The sequence below is a fragment of the Symphalangus syndactylus genome, chromosome 15 (assembly GCF_028878055.3).
Source record: "Symphalangus syndactylus isolate Jambi chromosome 15, NHGRI_mSymSyn1-v2.1_pri, whole genome shotgun sequence".
In the NCBI taxonomy this organism is placed as follows: Eukaryota; Metazoa; Chordata; class Mammalia; order Primates; family Hylobatidae; genus Symphalangus; species Symphalangus syndactylus.
The window spans coordinates 89,535,119-89,552,474 of NC_072437.2; the positions used below are offsets into that span (position 1 = coordinate 89,535,119).

A 17,356-nucleotide genomic window follows, 5' to 3' on the forward strand; every position below is an offset into this window, starting at 1 on the left:
GATTGTCAGAATGGTGTCCTTGGAGGGTAAGAGGCTGGGGGCCCCCCACGGCCTCTTAGAATTCACCCTGGACAGGCAGAACCAAGCATGTCTCCCATTAGGCAGTGAGAAGAATCGAGAAGCCATGCTCTCTGAGCGCTCCCAGCCTGAGTCTCCCCTGGTATACTTTGCTGAGAACATCCTTTTTGTATTTAAGACAGGAGACTCAGATCTGTATAGGTGAGGACTAATTTCTGCCAAATCTCCAAGCTGGTCTCCATGAGATGCCACAAAGCACCAACATACACCTCTTTCTATAGGGGTGTGGTAGTTACAAAAATAAGATCATGAGGCATGTACTATTCAGGAACTTGGTATCTTAATTTAATGACATAGTGCACACAGGGTTTTTCCATAGGCATGATTGACAGCAGAGTCTTCAGCCCTGAACAGATTTTGCACAGGTGTTCTATAATTTATTAACTTCATCTCCTACCACCAGCACTGTGATAAGCAACCTTGTTTTCCCTATCTTTATTTCTTAGGATGAATTCCAAGGCTTCTGATAAATAGTGATTTTCAGAAAGGCCATGCCAGCAGTGTGTGAGAGCCTGATTCCCCAAACCCCATGGCCAGGACCGGCTGGGAGGTCTTAGCCTCTCTGGGCCTCAGTTCCCTCATCTGTAAATGGGTGTGATAATAGACAGTAGTGGCCACCCCACAGGGGCTTGAGGACAAATGAGTTAATCCACAGACAGCGCTGAGACCAGCTCTTGGCACCACGGGTGCACCCTGGGCTGTGTGCTGTGGCTGCTGCTGCTTTCAGTTCCCTTGTTTGTGGAGGAGGAAAGAGCTGCAGAGAGCCCAGGTGAGCTGCCTGAGGTCACGGAGTTGGTGAGGCAGATCCGGAAGAGAATTCTGCTCACCTCCACCGCTGCTCCAACACACTTCCAGATCCCTCGAGCTGTGTCCTTGTGGCTGTCATTTACCTTCATGCATCATTATTTCCAAAAACCTGGGGAGTGGTGAGGCAGCTCGGGCCTCTCCCACTACCTTCCTCAGCTCCTGCTCATTCCTCTCTGACGTGGAAATGACAGTGGTCACCGGCTCCCTCTCTCACCAGGATATGCTGTAGTTAGGAGGGCGCCCCAGGCGCACCCACTCCCGTTCCCACCATCTCCTTCCCTGACTTGCACAGGGCAAGCTGGAAGCAAAAGCTCTGTGTCTGCCTGAGGCTTCCCCCAGCTGCAGTCCCAACGTGCCCCTGCCTAAATGGAAATGAAGCTACTCCTCAGTCCTCATTACGCTGGTTTTAGGTCATTCCTGGGGAGAGTCAATCCTGCGGCTGCTCAGGTATTTTTAGATGAAATGTAAGTGGCTCAGCAATTAAAGGCTATGACATACCTGGGGTGTCGGCCCAGCCAGGATGCATGGAAGAAAAATGGATGGCCGGGTGCCCTTGGGCCCACCACTCCGTCAGAACCACTTGCTGCCTCTGGACAGGAGCGAGGGGGTGAACAGGAGAGAGGAGGCGCCATCAGGTGCAAGGGCAGGAGATAAGCCCTGCCCAGCCTGGCTTATCTTTTCTTTTTTTTTTTTTTTTTGAGACAGAGTCTCGCTCTGTCACCCAGGCTGGAGTGCAGTGGCGCGATCTCGGCTCACTGCAAGCTCCGCCTCCCGGGTCCACGCCATTCTCCTGCCTCAGCCTCTCCGAGTAGCTGGGACTACAGGCGCCCGCCACCACGCCCGGCTAATTTTTTGTATTTTTAGTAGAGACGGGGTTTCACCGTGGTCTCGATCTCCTGACCTCGTGATCTGCCCGCCTTGGCCTCCCAAAGTGCTGGGATTACAAGCGTGAGCCACTGCGCCCAGCCCTGGCTTATCTTAAACTGGACTCTGCAGTATGTACGGCCGCTTGATGTCACCCTCCTCCAGAATCAGTCTTTACTCAGCAGCCCTGAGTAGGACCTAGCAGGTCCTGCCCACTCCAAAGGAGGCCAGAACAAGCAATGAGCTAACCCAACAAAACGCTGACAGAGAAGGAACAGTAGGCCCACCCCCCATGAAATTACACTCCTCAGTGCCCAGGTGTTCCTCATCCACAAGTCGCCTGGGTGACTCTATTCTTTGCTGCTCACTGAGGGCAGAGGTGGTATCTGTCCTGTTCACTGCTGTACCTCAGGCCCCCAGCACAGACCGGCATACAGTGTGTGTTCAGCTAATATGGGAATTAAGGCCGGACGCAGTGGCTCAAGTCTGTAATCCCAGCACTTTGGGAGGTGGGCGGATCACCTGAAGTCAGGAGTTCAAGACCAGCCTGGCCAACGTGATGAAACCCAGTCTCTACTAAAAATGCAAAAATTAGCTGGGTGTAGTGGTAGGCAAATCAAAATGATTTGGATTTTGGAGCTGTAATCCCAGCTACTCAGGAGGCTGAGGTAGGAGAATTGCTTAAACCAAGGAGACAGAGATTGCAGTAAGCCTATATATATATATGAATTAACTCCTTTCTTAGGCAGAGCGTAGCAAATGTACTGGACACAGAGAATACATCAGTTATAGACAATAAAAATCCTTAAATCCTCCCCTTTCCCAGCTGCAGTCACACTATTGCCCCATCCCAGGGTAGTTTGATCATGCTTGGCAAAGAACTCTATCTCTGGGCCTCATTTACAACAAGTGGCTGGTTTGTTCCCATGTCCTCTGGGAAAACTGTAAAGAAGTGCAGGTCTTTCAAATGTCAGGATGTAGAGTCATGAGATGTAATTCACCAGGATTTGGTCTGGGGTCAGGGAGCAAAATTAGGGCACGCCCGGGGCATATAAGCAGAAGTGGAGGTGCAGAGAGTCTCAGACAGGGCCACCTTCGGAAGGCACACAGCACCGACAAGGAAGGCGGAGGGTGCTGGCAGCCTTACAGACAATGTGGGCGCCCTACCGGGTGAATTTAAGGGCAAGAACTGTAAATATGGAAGTTAAATATATCCGGCTTTTAAATATAGCTGTAATAAGCAGAGATACAGCAGTACAGGTTGAGCATCCTTCATCTGAAATGCTGAGGCCCAGAAGTGTTTCAAATTTCAGATTTTTCTCAAATTTTGGAATATCTGCATATACATAACGAGATATCTTGGGGATAGAACTCAAGTCTAAACACAAAATTCATTTATGTGTCCTATACGCCTTTACAAATAGCCTGAAGGGAATTTCATACAATATTTTTAAAATAATGTTCTGCATGAAACAAAATTTGTATTCATGAAACCATCAGAGAGCAAAAGTGTGGGATTTTCCACTTGTGACATCATGTCAGCACTCAAAATGATTTGGATCTTGGAGCATTTTGGATCTGGGATTTTCAGATGAAGGATGCTCCATCTGCAGAAATCTACTTTCTGTTCAGAGTAGTCAAGGGTTCTAGACTGTAGCCCCTTCCCTCCCTCAGAATTCAATGTGCCGCCCCTCCCAGTGAGCCTCCGGGAAGCCAAGAGCTGCCCAGAGGAGAGAGGAGGGACCACTCGCCGTCCTCATTCCCCCTGAGCAGCACAGGGCAGTGGATCCCCCTGCTAGGATCCTGTTCTGTGTGGGTCTAAGAAACACCGAGAGGAGACGCGGTAGCTTTGTGGCTCCTCCCAGGATGCTGCTGAAAGCCCACATGAGTCTGAGCAGAGCTGTGCTCCCAAAAGGGGAGCCCTCTTGGTGGGGGAACATTTTCAGGTGCTGCATGAACTACTAAGGTCCAATTTATGTGCATCCCAGAGGAAGCTTTCCTTGGAAAAGGGCCCGCGCAGCCCGTGGGTAAAATGCAGTCTCAGGAAACCCACCTCACTGACCTTGTTTTGTGCATAGACCATAGTTCCATCAAATGGTGTTCTTTCAGACTGGAGATCATTGGTGTTCAGTTTCTGAACCAACATTCCTCCTGAGGAGACGGTTATCTGCAATAAAGGTAAGAGATTTACAAACTAAAGCCTGTGACCCCTTCCACTCTTCACCCCTTGTGGAGCAGTGCTTCTTGCTGTTGTGACCAATGACCACAAAATTAGTGGCTTGAAGCAACACATGTATTCTCCTACAGTATTCTCCTACAGGTATTCTCCTACAGTATTCTCCTACATGTATTCTCCTATTCTCCTACAGTATTCTCCTACATGTATTCCCCTACAGTATTCCCCTACAGTATTCTCCTACAGTATTCTCCTACATGTATTCTCCTACAGTATTCCCCTACAGTATTCTCCTACATGTATTCTCCTACAGTATTCTCCTACAGTATTCTCCTACATGTATTCCCCTACAGTATTCTCCTACAGATTTCTCCTACAGTATTCTACATGTATTCTCCTACAGTATTCTACATGTATTCTCCTACAGTATTCTCCTACAGTATTTTCCTACAGTATTCTCCTACATGTATTCTCCTACAGTATTCTCCTACAGTATTCCCCTACAGTATTCTCCTACATGTATTCCCCTACAGTATTCTCCTACAGATTTCTCCTACAGTATTCTACATGTATTCTCCTACAGTATTCTCCTACAGTATTCTCCTACAGTATTCTCCTACATGTATTCTCCTACAGTATTCTCCTACAGTATTCCCCTACAGTATTCTCCTACATGTATTCCCCTACAGTATTCTCCTACAGATTTCTCCTACAGTATTCTACATGTATTCTCCTACAGTATTCTCCTACAGTATTCTCCTACATGTATTCTCCTACAGTATTCTCCTACAGTATTCTCCTACAGTATTCCCCTACAGTATTCTCCTACATGTATTCCCCTACAGTATTCTCCTACAGATTTCTCCTACAGTATTCTACATGTATTCTCCTACAGTATTCTCCTACAGTATTCTCCTACAGTATTCTCCTACATGTATTCTCCTACAGTATTCTCCTACATGTATTCCCCTACAGTATTCTCCTACAGATTTCTCCTACAGTATTCTACATGTATTCTCCTACAGTATTCTCCTACAGTATTCTCCTACAGTATTCTCCTACATGTATTCTCCTACAGTATTCCCCTACAGTATTCTCCTACATGTATTCCCCTACAGTATTCTCCTACAGATTTCTCCTACAGTATTCTACATGTATTCTCCTACAGTATTCTCCTACCGTATTCTCCTACAGTATTCTCCTACAGTATTCTCCTACAGTATTCTCCTACATGTATTCCCCTACAGTATTCTCCTACACGTATTCCACTACAGTATTCTCCTACAGATTTCTCCTACAGTATTCTCCTACATGTATTCCCCTACAGTATTCCCCTACAGTATTCTCCTCCATGTACTCTCCTCCATGTACTCTCCTACAGTATTCTCCTACATGTATTCCCCTACAGTATTCTCCTACAGATTTCTCCTACAGTATTCTACATGTATTCTCCTACAGTATTCTCCTACATGTATTCCCCTACAGTATTCTCCTACATGTATTCCACTACAGTATTCTCCTACAGATTTCTCCTACAGTATTCTCCTACATGTATTCCCCTACAGTATTCCCCTACAGTATTCTCCTCCATGTACTCTCCTCCATGTACTCTCCTACAGTATTCTCCTATGGTTCTGGAGCCCAGAATTCCAAGGTGGGGCTCATGGGCTAAAATCCAAGTGTCAGCGGAGCTGCGTCCCCTCTGCCGGTTTCAGAGGAGACTCCATTCCTTGCCTTCAACTTCTAGAGGCTGCCAGCACTCCTCGGCTCACAGCCACGTCTCCACCCTCTGCTTCCACAGTCACTTCTCCTCTGACTCCCGCCCTCCTCCCTCTCTCCCATGAGGACCCTTGGGACTCCACCGAGCCCACCTGGATACTCCAGGACATGCTTCTCATCCCAAGACCCTGAACTGAACTGCAGCTGCCAAGTCCCTTCTGCTATATAAAGGTGACACAGTCACAGGTTCTAGGATTAGGATATGAACTTTTGGGTGGGGGGTGGCAGGGATCATTATTCTGCCCACCACAGCAGAGAGAAGGCAGCCTACATTAACTGTCCTCTTCCTGCTTTCTCCAATTTATATTTCAACCCACTGGGGGAGAACAGGCTCCAGTAGCCAGTCCCTTCCCCTCTGAGCAGGACAGGCCCCAGGAAGAGCAGCACCACCCTGACCTAAGCGCCCCACAAGCCGCCCCTGCCCTTCGGAGGCCTCCCTCCCCAGTGCTTTGTGGACGCCCACGTGACAGCCGGAGTGGGGGTTGGGGGTTGGGGGGATTCAGAGAGGGCTGGGGTCTGAATTTGCTCTTGGCATGCCTCCACCTCCCTCTCGGCCCCCTGACAGAATTGGGGTTTTGCTGTGGATGTGGACAGAATGGCCCCCTTAGGGCAGTCTGGCAGCAAACCTAGGCCCACTGACTTCCCATCAGGAGCAAAGTCCATTACCCTCAAAACATCCCACAAGGTCAGCTCACCACTCGGGGGTCGTGTTCTTTCTCCAGCACAGGGATCAGGCCGGTCGTGAGAATGTACACACCTGAGGCAGCACACAGCATCCCGTGAGGGGGCCGCAGGAAGCCCCACTCAGGGGGTCCTGCAGGACTGATGTGGGGACTGTCTGCCCGCACCCGCCCCCCACAAGAGGGCAAGTGGCCCCCTGAGGGGCAGTCCCTCCTTCCGAGGATCCTTCAAGCCAAATGTTCCTTTTCCCAGGACTGGAAGAAAGATGCCTTAGAGCCTCATGTACTGACAGGAAAAGATGTCCACACTACAGGAATACAGGAAGGGAAAAAGAAAACTGCCAAACAGTAGATGGGTCCACTTTGCAGAAGGAAAAATGCATCTAGATGTCCAGTCTGTGCACAGAAAAATGTGAAGATGAAATTTAGCAATACCGCTAAATTAGGTCTCAAGGGTGGAATTCGTAAAATTTTTCCTTTCTTTGCTATACATTTCTGCACTGTTTGGATTTGAGTATTTTTACAATGAGCATATAACTTTATGGTTATTTCTTCGATCAAGAAATATACATATAACATTTCTAATGGAATGAGAAAAACACTGAAGTGTGTGTGACGTGGAAAGACATTCCTAATATATATGGAATGAGAAATTACAAAACAGTGGGAACAATAGCATTCCATTTTGGTGAGGAAAGATGTGTCAAGATGAAGAGAAAATGTCTGCAAGGATGACAGTGATGCCCTGAAAGGTTAAAAATGCTCATCTCTGAATGGTGGGATTATCGTTTCTCTATTCTTCTTATACATGCCTGTATTTTTTTAAACAATGAATGTTTATTACTCTGTGTTTACAAAAAAGGGAGAGTTTAAAGCCCCTTACCCCAAAGTGAGGCAGGAATCAAGTCAGGGGCTTAAAGTGGAGAGCCCTGGGCTCTTTTCTGGGCTACGCCATGGAGTTTCTGTGTGACCAGCTCTCACCACAGCTTCCTGCACCGCCCGCGACGTGGCCTGCATCCAGCTTGCAGGAGCTGCCTGGCATCGTGGGAAAGGTCCTAGAGGTGGATCCAGGGGCCTCCCTCTGAACACTGGCTCTGGCACTTACCAGCGGTGTGACCATAGGCAAGTGCGGTGGCATTTTCAGGAGATAATAGCTGGCCAGCCCACCTCACAGGATCAGAGGAGTTTGTGGCAAAATAAAAATGTGTGCATGTCCTGTGAGGACTGGAAAGTTCTCTGGGCAGGCCGCCTCTGTCCTGCTCTTGCTGTATTATCATTTGTGATTCTGAGTTGTGACTTTCATCCCAGACAGCATTCTTAGTTGTTCACAGCCCAATTTATTTGGAGGAGCCTGCCTTGTTCGTATTTGTGGATTTGTAAAGTCTCCTGAACCCTGGGTCTCTAACAGCTGTTAACCTCCAGCCAGTGGTCTTGGACTTTCTTTGTATTCACCGCCGGTGGCTTTCTCTGTGATTTAATTTATGACAAGTAGAAAGGACTTCTGCCAAAAGTGATCTGCCGCATCAGCCTGCCCTGACGGATTGTCATAAATGGCTCTTGTGAGGAAGAGAAATGAAAGCCAGCGGCTGGGCTGGCTCTGCTGCCTGCGAAGGGCACCTCCTCTCTCCTCTTAGGACGGCGAGAGCTGGGGTGAGCCCCTTTGCACCTGTCCTCCCTGCCTGGGAGGTGTTCAGCTCTCATTCCCAGGCACCTACAGTAGAGCTGGCTGGGTCACTTGTCCCTGCCAAGTACTCTCTCCTCTAGGGGACTGCCAAGTAGCAGGTGCTTTTAAAAAAACTCCTAGAGAAACACAATAATAATCTGCTAAAATAATACACAATATATAAGTATATATGTGCATACATATGTGTGTACACATATATGTGGGTGTGTGTGTATATATATATAACCTCTTATTGAAAGAATTAGAGTTACAGAATCCCAGAGAGGTTCAGTGACTTATCCAAAGTCCCAGCAAGTTCATACAACATGGAAAACAGATGGCGCATCTCCCTTTTCTTGAGTCACGTAGCCATGCTGCATGCCAACCCATGCCAAGGAGAAGGAAGGTATCCATTCTGCAAGTCATTCTTTCCTCAGTGAACACGGCGCCAGTTGCTCCTTGCCCAGCTCACACAGATCCAAACAGGAGCCTGTCATTAACACGTGAGCCAACGTCACTCTCCTGCCCCCAAAGTCCTTCAACACTCCGGTCCCCCATTGAATTAAGCAAAAAACTCCTCAGCCTGGTGCAGTAGACTTCTTTGGGAAACATGCCCCATTCTCTCTTTTTAGGGGTAGGCCCCAAACACATCCTGTTTATAACAACAACAAACATATAACTGAGTCTTTGCCCTGGGCCAGGTGCTGTGTTTGTCCCATGTGCCCAGGCCACGGGCAGATGGACTGAGCCAGGGGGGTGACACCTGGTCCAAGCTGTCCCAGCCAAACTCTCCCTACAAGAGTGTGAAAATGGGATGCTGAATAGAGGACAGGTGACTCAGTGGCAGCCATATGTGACCCAGAGGCAAGGAAAAGCAGAGACGGAGAGTGAACAAAGCAGTTGTGACGGGAGTCCATGGACAACAGTCCCAGGGAAGCAGAAGGTCACCTCAGCTGCTGACAGGTTCTCCTGTCCTGTCCCTGGCCCTCCCAAAGCCCAGCTGTGTCTCTGCCATTGAGTTCTGTGAGGGCTGCCCTTCTAGCCCACTAATAAATTATTTTTTTGTTTAGTCTTCCTGTGTGGGTTCCTGTTACTTCTGACCACACAAACCCTAAGACACTTGGCTTGTCTCGGTTAGGAAGTCCACCAGTTCTCCTGGGATAACCAGCTACCCTTTAAAATAAGAATGTCTCCTGGGCACGGTGGCTCACGCCTGTAATCCCAGCACTTTGGGAGGCCGAGGCGGGTGGATCGTTTGAGGTCAGGAGTTCAAGACCAGCCTGGCCAACATGGCGAAACCCCGTCTCTACTAAAAATACAAAAATTAGCCGGGCGTGGTGGCCCACACCTGTAGTCCAGCTACTCGGGAGGCTGAGGCAGGAGAATCGCTTGAACCCGGGAGGCAGAGGTTGCAGTGAGCTGAGACTATGCCACTGCACTCCAGCTTGGGCAACAGAGTGAGATTCCATCTCAAAAATAAATAAATAAATAAATAAGAATGTCTCTGGACAGACACAGGAGGGACATTGTTATAAATGGTTAATGGGTACTTTTAGTCATTCATATCTTTGTGTGAACCAGGTCAACAACTTCCTTTCCTCTAAGACTTCCTATTAATATCAGGGACATTTGGGTGATTCAAGGTTTTGATGAGAGAAAAAGAAAGATATTTTAGAGTACAGAATCCCACGGGAGGGCAGGCCTGGGAGGAGGGAAGGCACCTTCAGCTACTGGAAAAGTTGCCCAAGGTTAGTCCTACTCCCAGTAATATGGAAAATAATTCATTATCATTATGACTCATTAGTATTTTTAATTTATACAATGCTTTTCTTCCAAGGAACTCATTATGTCGATGGAAGTTCATTACGAGAAAGAGATCTGGCAGTGGAATTTATGTTGGACATAGTCTTCTAAATATGGCAACAAGAACTTTTATTACACGGGTACATGACTTGAAGCAAATCTCTCTATCAACTAATTAAGAAGGGAGATAAAACTGTGTGGAGCCCAGGTGATGCTGAAGGAGAGATGCTGCGTGTTCTCAGAGCACTGTGAAACCCATGTCTGCATCCTCCAAATACTAAATTCATAGTATTTCTGAAATTATATATCTTGAGTATGACATTTTAATAGCATTAAAGGTAATTATTTTTAATGAGAAAAATATATCGCAATTTGTAAATTTAGCATAGGAAAACTGATTGGCATTTCCATTAAAAAACCTTCAAAGCCACCTTGAATTAAAGCTACTTTGGTTACTAGCCAATGGGTTATGTGCTTCCATCCACGCTACTGTCTGATGGAGAAAATCATTGTCTTGCTGTCCCTGGGAAGTTTCTGGTGTTAATTTTAAAGGAGCAGACAGCTGCACTGGTGAACACCATTTGGTACTTCTGTTGTACAGTAACAAAAACATAGTGAGCCTGGGGGGCTCACACACTAATCTCACACATTATATAAAGATGATTTCAAAGATTACATTACCTGGAGAAGACAGCAGGACAGAGTCCCAGAGGAAATGAGCTATTAGAAGACATTCAAGGCACTGGCTTCCTATGGGGTATTCTTGTTTTGGGCTCAGAGAGTGGTTAGCGTGAGTCAGGCCTTCCCTTTTGCCCCCAACCTCAACTCATCCCCGCCACCTTATCCAGTTCCATGCACTGAACAAGTATTTATCAAGGGCCCACTGAGTGCCAGACCGAGCGCTAAGTACTCAGGATACAGACTGAGGGCGCCCTGCCCTCCACCAGGCATTCCCAGGCATTATACGTTACTACATGACTAACCTACACTCACAGTCGAGGTAAGTGCTAGAGTGCTATGGGCACATGGGGGTGGGGTGGTGGGGGGTGTCAGGTTCTGCATGAACTGTGAAGGGACATTTCAGCTAAGACCTGGAGGAGAGGAGGGAACAGGCAGGTAGAGGGCTAGAGATGGGAAGAAGGGCTGCAGGTATGGAGCACAGCCTGTGCAAAGAGGCCCTGAGGCTGGAGAGTGCAACCAGAGCAGCTGCAGCTGAGTGAGCGTGGTAGAGGGTAGGGCAATGTGAGGCTGCAGCCTCCAAGGGCAACGCCAGAGACACTCACCTCATATGAAACCAAGGGGTGACTTTAAGCAGAAGGAAACAGATTTGTATGCATAAGGACCACTCTGTCAGCCTTATGGAGGAAGCTTCTGTTCGGGAGGTGGGTACAGGAGGGCACCTAGGGCCCCATATTACTCCACTACATCACAGTGACCGCAGTGGCTTGGGCAGAGTAGTCGCAGTGGAGCTGAAGAGCAGGAGACAAGACTGGGGACACGTTGTGCAGGGAGTCCAGAGGCACGATCACTGCTTGGATATGAGAAGTGAGGGGGTGTCAAGGACAAGCCGTGATGGAGACGATGCTGGCCACTGGGGTGGGGCCCATTACAGGAGCAGACCGGTGAGGGAGTAAGGCTTCAGTTTTGGACATGCTGAGTCTGAGGTGTTTTGAGATCTGGACCCGGAACTCAGAAGAGAGATGTGGGCTGGAAGGGGGCCCTTGGGAGCCAGGCACACGATGGCACTGGGGCAAGGATGAGATCCCAACAGAGAGTGTGGGAGGAGAAAGGAGGGCACAGGATTGGTTTGGGAGGGACGCCAACATTTAAAGTCCCTGCAGACATGCTGCAGCTGGCTAAGGAGGTTGAGAAGGAGCCAACCTCTGAGGGTGGAATCACAGGCGGCTCGGAGGCCATCGCGCTACGGGAGCGTGGACAGCTGTGCCCAGTGCTGCCGATGGATGTGGTAGAGGTGTGCTCTCCGGAACCAGAAATATGAGGGTCATAGGTGACGTCAGCACGTGAGTGGCCAAAGGTCAGGGAGATAAGCCAACTGGAGTGAGCTGCAGGATGCCCGGGACTCAGGGAGCATGAGAGGCTGGTGGAGGAAGTGCTGTAGAGGCTCTTCTCCAGGGACTAGCCAGGTGACTGATGTCACCCCCTGCTGTCACAGCCGCAGTATGGGGGGTCCTATGTGCTTCACTGAGATGTATGAAAGAACCTGCTGTACTGCAGGGAGAACCCGAGTGTGGGCACTTGGGCCTCAGCTCATTAAAAGGACAAAGGTGCTTATTTGAGATTTTGTTTCTAAAACTCCTCAAATGAATGTTACCAGCACACCTTTAAAACATTCGCCAAATCCCAGCCAGGTAATTAGGTAAGGTCCTGGCCCACAGGAGGACTTGGATTTGGAGCCGGTGCTCCTAGGCCAGGAGACCTAGAAGGGCAGACACCACAGAGCCTCGCGAGGACTCTGCGCCACCATGGAGCTGCCCAGAAGGAAGAGCGGGCCAGAGCAGGGGGCACGGCGTGGCCCAGGAGGCTCAAGTCTGGGAAGCTTTTGTGTCTCATCAAAAGCAGCTTCCATGGCTGGCAGAAAACCGAAAATCAATGGGAAAATGATCTCTGACTTCTGAGCTTGTCCATTCTCTCTCCTTAGGAAGGCTCCCCGGTGCAATGTAAACCAAGAGCCTCACCTGGGGCCCTTCTAGGGGTCGAGGGGAAATGGGGTTCCTAGGAGCTCCAGACTCCACCAGCCCCCCCCGTGGCCTGAAATCTACCCCCACCTCAAGCTGAGGACACAGTCTCCCCAAGAGAAGCTCACTTGTTACTGAGGACGAGCACCAAGAAACAATCATAATGAATAATATGCTTCTTAGGACGGAACAGACTCACTACATGCCAGGCATTGAGCTGAAAGTTACAATGCTTTCTTTTTTCTTGTTGATATAATATATATGTAATTTTTTAACATAAAGTAAAATCTGTGCATGCGTGCATGTGTGTGTGTGTACACAGTTCTGAACTGTGACAGATGCAGAGTCATGTAACTATGCATTAGACTGTGGTATGATTCAGAAGAACTCTATCACCCCAGATGTTCCCTCATAGCCACTCACATTCCCTTTGTAGTCACACCCTCCTCCTGCCCCTAACCACTCCCTAATCCCGCCCCTGCAGCCTCTGACCTCTTCTTAGCCCCCTAGGTTGCCTTTTCCAGAATGTCCTATAAATGGAATCACAGCCTGCACCCCTTGGGGTCTGGCTTGACTTTGGCTGGTGCATCTAAGAGTCACTCACATTGTTTTGTACATTGACATTTTGTGCCTTTCTATTGCTGAATCGCATTCCACTGAATGGGAGTGCCAGTTTATCTATTCACCATATATCTGGGCTGACTCCTGTTTGGGGCGATTATGAATAAGCTGCTATAAACAATCGTGTGCATATTTTTGTGTGCACACAGGTTATTTCTCTTTGGTTAAATATCTTACAAGTCTTTTTTAAATCTCCACTTCTGGCCTATAAAAGTATCATCATCCCCATTTTACAGAATGGGAAAGTAAGGCGTGGGGAGGTTGAGGACATTCGTACAGAGTCAGGTACCTGGAGGAGCTGGACTACAACCCTGCTCAGTGCAGCCAGTGTGACTGTGTGCCTCCTGAGAGCCAGGTGGATTCTGCCCTCAAGGATCCATGCTCTGGGCGAGAAACCCACCCATCAGCAGGTGGCTTCTGCTGAGCCACAACAGACACACAGAGGGGTCCATGGGAGCCCAGAGGGGAGCATCTGACCAGGCTCAGTGGGAGGAATGTGTCCAGCAGAGTCACAGAGGAGCAGTATGAGTTAGCCAGGTAGGGGACATTCCAGGCAGGGGAGCAGCAAGACAAAAGCATAGAGGTAGCACTGCCAGTGGCAAGTTCCAAAATAAGAGGCTGACTGCTACAGGGTCCATGTAGGAAAATAATGGGAAATACATTTGGACAAGAGGTGGGGTCTGCTAACAAAGGACTTTAATTCCGGGTTAAGGAATCTGGATGTTAAAACAACATTAGCTGCCATTTCTACAGTGCTACTTCCCAGGCTCTGTGCCTTTCTGGGAGGCTTGAAGGTTCATGAGCTGGAAGGAGATCTTAGGAACAAAACGGTGCATGAGGATAGCTCAGGTAAAGGTTATTGATAAGTAAGAATGCCTGGCACCAAACGCATGCCCCGTCTAAGGAAGCATTCTGCCTTGGAAGCACTGTTCTCTGTTTTCCTCTGAGTCTCCGTACCAATCTCCCTTCATGGATGAAAAGAGAGTTTTACCACATGATTACTGAAATTATGTATGTGTCTAATCCCCTCACTGGGCCAGTAGTCTCTTCCACTTCTCAATCCCCATGACTGGCCACAGCATCTGGCATAAAATGGGCCCTTCATAAATGTTTATGTAACAAGCCAGGCGCAGTGGCTCATGCCTGTAATCCCAGCAATTTGGGGGGCTGAGGCAGGTGGATCACCTGAAGTCAGGAGTTCAAGACCAGCCTGACCAACACAGTGAAACCCCATCTCTATTAAAAATGAAAAAATTAGATGGGTGTGGTGGCGTGCACCTGTAATCCCAGCTACTCAGGAGGCTGAAGCAGGAGAATTACTTGAGCCCAAGAGATGGAGGTTGCAGTGAGCTGAGATCATGCCACTACACTCCAGCCTGGGTGACAGAGCGAGACTCTGTCTCAAAAAAAACAAAGTGTTTATGGAACAAATAAGGTGCCTTTGTTCTTTAAGTATTTTGATTAATAAACAGTTAACATATTAAACTCAGGTGACCCATTTTCAAAGAATTAGAATGTAAAAAAAAAAAACCCTGTGGCAGATTATTGTTCAATATTCATTCTCTCCTTGCCACCTCTGTGAGAGAAGTATACTTCTCTGATTCTTGATTTGGAGCTCTGTAAAATGATTTGCTTTCATTAACTGGATATCTGCTGATTTCTGGATTGGTTAACTGGGTATCATGTCCAGTTAATCAAAGGGGCTTGGATGCAAGCAGAGGCTTGGAATTGCTCGCACACCTGGGCCTCTGCCATTGCCCTGAGCATATACCTTGGCCAGAATACACCTTGGTCCAAGGAGGATGCAAGATATTTGGCACATACTCCATACCAAACCTGCAGCTTGGAGACACACAGCTGAGCCCAGCTGAGATCAGCCCGCCCAATAGATCTGCAGAAGAGTCAGCAAAAATGCATGCTTATCATTGTACACCCCTGAGATTTTGGAGTTGTTTCATAGCAATAGCTGACGATACAACCCTACACTAAAAAATGCCCCAACCACAATTTTGTTGTCCTTTGTTTAGGAAGTGAGTCACAGAATGGTTTTAGACCACCTCTGAGCCTCAGTTTCCTCATTTGTAAAATCTGTAAAATGGTTATGAGACTGAATGAGAGAATCCAAGAAAAGCCTTCAGTGCAGCCTGCAGCACCAGGACTGTGCTCAGTATGTGCTATTGTTATGAAGGCGTCTCTGGACCTGGGGTCCCTGTGTCGAACAGCAGCTCTCACTAGTTACTGGGATGTGCCCGAGGAGGGTGCCACGTAACAGAATGTCAAGCGACAACACTCTCTGTCTCCCGATGTACATCCTTCCAAAGTGACCTAAGGCGAACTTCCTGGCCTCCTGCCAAAGAGCTAAGGCACCACTGCCTGTTTATCACAGTCAATTAATTGGTGACGCAGCTGTCCTGGTGGAGATAGAATCAGTGTCCTCGTCTTGTGTCCTGTGGTGAGAGAGGCTAAGATGCGGGTGAGAGTTTTAATCTGCTAACGCTAGGCTGTGGCAGGCTGCCAGCAGGGCACTTAGCTCAGCCTCCCCGCCCTCCCCCTCCCATCTGTCTTCACTCCTCATGGACTCTTAATGCCACTGAATGCTAACAGGCAAAACGTATGTGACTGGAGGAGACCCGAAACAAAGGGGTGAGAACAGCCACCCAACAGAAGCTGTCTCCTGCGATCTCTTCCCCTCCATGGCTCAACTGCGCATCAACCAACCCAGTGCAGCTCGCTTTTGTCCCTCAGTCGAATATGAAAATCTCTCCAGGCCCCACCTGCCCCCGCAAAAGGCTAAGAATTATTCTTTCCAAACTATCTAATTCATACACTGTGATGTCTCAACAAAGCCGTGTGCACACATGGGTGCTGAAGGCATTTTGCATTTAACTATTATACCAGATTCAAAACCCTTAGGATCCAGTGATAAATCCCGCGAATGCTCAGGTTTACGTTCTCCTCAGAGTATCAGGAACCTACTGGTGTTTGGCTGGAGATTGCAAATGTTTCTGACGGCTCGTGTGAATCTTAGAAAATAGAAAACAACCTATCCCACATTACATAATCAGGCCAGGAAAACATGTTTCATATTAGAAAGGCGGCCAGCAATTTCCCAGGACTCGGACAGGGATCCAGGTTTTTTGTCTGGCCTGGTCCTGCTGAGGAATGACAGCACTTTAACCTCTCTGTATCTCCTTATCTCTCAAGCAAAGACCCATGGAGCTGCCCCTCTGTGCTGGCATGCCTCTTTGTGTATTGTACTATTTCTTTCACTTGAGAGAGGATGAATAAATATCAAAGCTCGAGAATTATTACGCTTCTCAGAGAGGTTGGAATAATCAGTAAGATGTTTCTAACACAAACAGGAAATGAAAATGAAGAGATAGCAAGGTCTTTAGAAGCAGGCTGGATCCTTACAAAGGTGCGACATAACCAGCTGAATAATCAAACAGACAGTCCCTTTAGAGTCTATCAAGCCTGTCCACATTCCCAAGCAAGGCCAAGGTCCCCAGATTACCCTCCTTTTCATCTTCCAAAACTTTTGGGCTTCTCTGAGAGGTGCCCCCAGCCCCAGCCCAGCCTCCCCTGGCATAGCTGGTCACTCCCTCCGAGTACTTCTTAGCACTTATTTAGGATAACACGGTGATGGGGTGAGAGAGGACATGCTGGGATGGGTGGAACTGTGTGCTGGTAATGAGCGTGGGTCATGGAGGAAGTCAGACTGAGGTTCACATTCTGGCTCCTCCGCTTGACCTTGGGCAAGTGAAACATTCTCTCTCAGCCTCAGTTTCCTCATCTGTGATGTAGGACTACCTCCATCATAGCACTGAATTAAATATAATTATATATATGATATATATAAACATGTATAAATATATATAATTATATACAAATATATAATATATAATTATATATTATATATAAATAATATAAATAAAATATAAATATTATAAATATATATAATTATATATTAATATACAACATATAATTATATATATAAATATATATAATATACATATATATGCAACTCTCACTCGTGGCCCGCCCGCAGTGAACACTTAGCAGAATTTTGTCAGATGGTGGGTGGATGGGTGAGTGAAAGAGCTGGCTTCATCCTGTGAGGTGGCACAAAGCCCAGTACTTGGAAGGACCCTGCACCTGGTTTAATACTCTGTGGTCGCTGCATTGAAAT

The 17,356-nt window shown here is 47.8% G+C and overlaps 1 protein-coding gene and 1 long non-coding RNA gene across 9 annotated transcripts in view; one reads left to right on the forward strand and one right to left on the reverse strand.

Annotated features, from left to right (window-relative positions):
- Positions 1–17,356, reverse strand: part of DHRS12 (dehydrogenase/reductase 12) — a 58,511-nt gene that overhangs the window by 25,080 nt on the left and 16,075 nt on the right. For 3 of the 8 annotated variants that reach the window (XM_055244847.2, XM_063619265.1, XM_055244848.2), the window contains exons 6-8: positions 6,400–6,461; positions 3,803–3,916; positions 1,384–1,474 (exon numbers count right to left, since the gene is read on the reverse strand). In XM_055244847.2, coding sequence (XP_055100822.1) covers positions 1,384–1,474; positions 3,803–3,916; positions 6,400–6,461 — 267 coding nt within the window. The remainder of the gene's footprint in view (positions 1–1,383; positions 1,475–3,802; positions 3,917–6,399; positions 6,462–17,356) is intronic. The other 5 variants (XM_063619264.1, XM_055244852.2, XM_055244849.2 and 2 more) reach the window with 3 other exon arrangements.
- LOC134732668 (uncharacterized) lies at positions 4,032–4,702 on the forward strand. Its single transcript, XR_010116088.1, has 4 exons — positions 4,032–4,069; positions 4,146–4,224; positions 4,406–4,600; positions 4,665–4,702. It is a non-coding gene; the product is annotated as an uncharacterized lncRNA (long non-coding RNA).